This window comes from Hordeum vulgare, chromosome 1H (assembly GCF_904849725.1).
Source record: "Hordeum vulgare subsp. vulgare chromosome 1H, MorexV3_pseudomolecules_assembly, whole genome shotgun sequence".
NCBI classification, from domain to species: domain Eukaryota; kingdom Viridiplantae; phylum Streptophyta; class Magnoliopsida; order Poales; family Poaceae; genus Hordeum; species Hordeum vulgare.
In genome coordinates, this window is record NC_058518.1 from 405,395,811 (window position 1) to 405,398,384 (window position 2,574).

Below are 2,574 nucleotides of genomic sequence, written 5' to 3' on the forward strand. Positions count from 1 at the left end.
AATTATCTTCAACTTTACAAGGGCAATGGGTCATTAGCAATTCATAATCTGATTTTAGCTGGGTATGGTAGATTATGAGTTTTTAATAATCTGTTTATCTAGTTTTTATAATCTACATCATAATTTATCCTGTTTAAAGACATAATAGATTATAAAAACTAGATTATATGTTTCAAACAGGGCCTCACTCCATGGATAGTTCTTTTGGTCGATTCTTTCATAATCGTCCCCCTCCTCACCTTCTTCCAAAATTGCACTTCATATTTTTTTTACAATCCGAAGAGAGAATCTGGCAAAAGAGTGCGCTGTGACCTTGTGCTACTCTGTTCCGAAACACGCGTTGTTCGCACCATGATCATGTTGGTAAATCAGTCGGATACTCGCATCAGAGTACTCAGCCTCCATCATGAAGCAGCAGCATTGCAGTAAGCTTGTGGTGGCAGCCAGCGGCAGCTTCATTACTGCGAGCGGTGCAGCCAGAAGGGAGAAAACGGAGCGCACGCTAGCCCCTGCAAAGGAAGACGACGAAAAGGAAGAAAAAGGTGGCCACGCGCGTGGGCGCAGCGGCTGCAACGGTCACTATTTACCTGCCCCCGCCACTCATCACTGCCGCGCCCACTCGCTAGTCGCTACCAGTCATCGGCTCAGCTCGTCACCCGCCAGCACCCACTCATCTCGACACGCTCCGGCACTAATCCATCGAACTCACTCAGTTTATTACTCCCAAGGAGGAGCGTACTACAAAGAAATATTCGCCGAAAACAGAGCTTCCACGAGTTTTCCATTTTGTCTTCCATTCCGCTCTTCACTTGTACTACTGTATACTACAGGACTCATAATTGGCTGGTAAGTCGGCTGTGGAGTTAGTCCGTAGTCCAGTCATGGGGAAGAAGAGGGCGGCCACCGCCACGACGAGGACGCCGGTCTTCCCGTTCGCAGCAGCTGCCGACGAGACGGAGCCGACGCACCATTTCAGCGACTACGGCTTCGACCCCCAGCTCCTCCGCCTCTCCCCGCAGGTCAGTCTCCTCTTAATTAACTATTAGTTCCTCGATCAATTTCTCGGCTTCCCAACTGTTGAAACTCGCTCTGCTCCTTCAATTTCTCAGCCCAACGTGAAGCGCCACCAGCAGCAGACGCCTGCGCTGCTGGACCCCTGGCGGTTCAAGCTCCAGAAGCCCATCTCGAAGAAGCACCAGCACGCGCAGCACAATAGCAAGCAGCGCCGCCGCGGGTGGTGGAGCTCTGCGGCCTCTGCGGCGCTCCTCTTCTTCAAGCGTCCCTCGTCCAAGTCTAACCCCACCGCTCAGGCCAATGGCAGAGGCCCCTCCTCCTCCTGCAGTGCTGCTGCTGCGTTCGCTCCCCGGCCACTCTACTTCGCCGATGACGGAGGCGACGACGACTCCACGGGGTGCATGTGCTGGTCGCCGGCCGTGCGGTCTGGTCACCTGGCCGCCGCCGAGCTAGGCATTGCCTCGGTCGGAGTTCCGTACGTCAGCCTCAGGGACGCCAGTTTCCATGGTGGCGCCGGGGGGACGGGAGGGGCTGCTCCGGCGATGCCCATCTACCTCGTGACGTGAAGCTCTCCTGTCTGGTGACTGTTCTCCTACAAGTTGAGCCACGTGACTGCCTTGGAGAGGTGTTTTTCTTGTTCGACTTTTTTAGAACTTGGACCACATGTCAGTCAGTGTTTTCCGAGTTGTGGCGATGACCAGCTGTCCGTAACTTTCCATATCTTCCTTGCGGTGTGTGGTTTTTTCTCACCATGTTTTTCTTTTGAAAAGGAACCCTGGCTTTTCTCATCTTTAATAAATCAGTTTTTGCTAACGGACAAGTTTTTTTATAAATCTTTACCTATTAATAAAGCACCTATTGCTTCTATGCTACGTCATTAAAATTACCCCTGAAGTTGGCATAAATTACCCGTCATGCCACCGTAAGTCAAAAAACGATTCAGTTTTTTCCTTTCCAAAGTATGTGATACTGAGAAAACTCGAAGACGCGTACGTAGCATGGTGGCTAAGGCCTAACGATTTCAGCGGACAGACCAAGGTTTCCCAATCTCTCCTTTTCTCCCGTAAGTCCTCCTCACATATGCGTGGCTTGCTTTGCTATTTTTTTTATTTTGTTTTTATCTTTTTTTCCCTCATTCTGTTTCCTTCCATCTTTAAACCAATTCGGAATTTTTAAACTAAAAACCTCGTATGTTTAAAATATGTTTGCTGAGTTAAAAATTGTTCATCAATTCAAAAAATGTTTGTAAAAAAATAATGTATGGTATTTTTTTGAAAAAATCCAAGTTTTTTTCAAAAAAAATTGTGGATTTGGAAACCCGTTCACCGATTCAATAAACTTTCATGTCTAGGATTTGATTAGTATTATGAAAGTCTTTATATGTCTAGGCGTTGGGAGTAGTTCATTATCGATGAGATTTGTTTTTAAAGTTGTCAACATTTCCTTGCGCAACATAATGAAAGGTGGGGTGTGCAGTGGTAAGCTCATAGCCTTGGTATTTACTACGTTAAATGCATTGTGATCACGTGGACATCGTAACCATCATCGGCGAGGAAAGAA

At 47.7% G+C, this 2,574-nt stretch overlaps 1 protein-coding gene across 1 annotated transcript; it reads left to right on the forward strand.

The window, feature by feature from the left end:
- The first annotated feature begins 603 nt into the window (after window positions 1–603).
- On the forward strand, window positions 604–1,827 carry LOC123412282. Its single transcript, XM_045105234.1, has 2 exons — window positions 604–1,019; window positions 1,110–1,827. Exons 1-2 carry the CDS (start codon window positions 882–884, stop codon window positions 1,578–1,580), a joined length of 609 nt encoding a protein of 202 aa, XP_044961169.1. The 5' UTR covers window positions 604–881; the 3' UTR covers window positions 1,581–1,827.
- The last annotated feature ends 747 nt before the right edge of the window (window positions 1,828–2,574 follow it).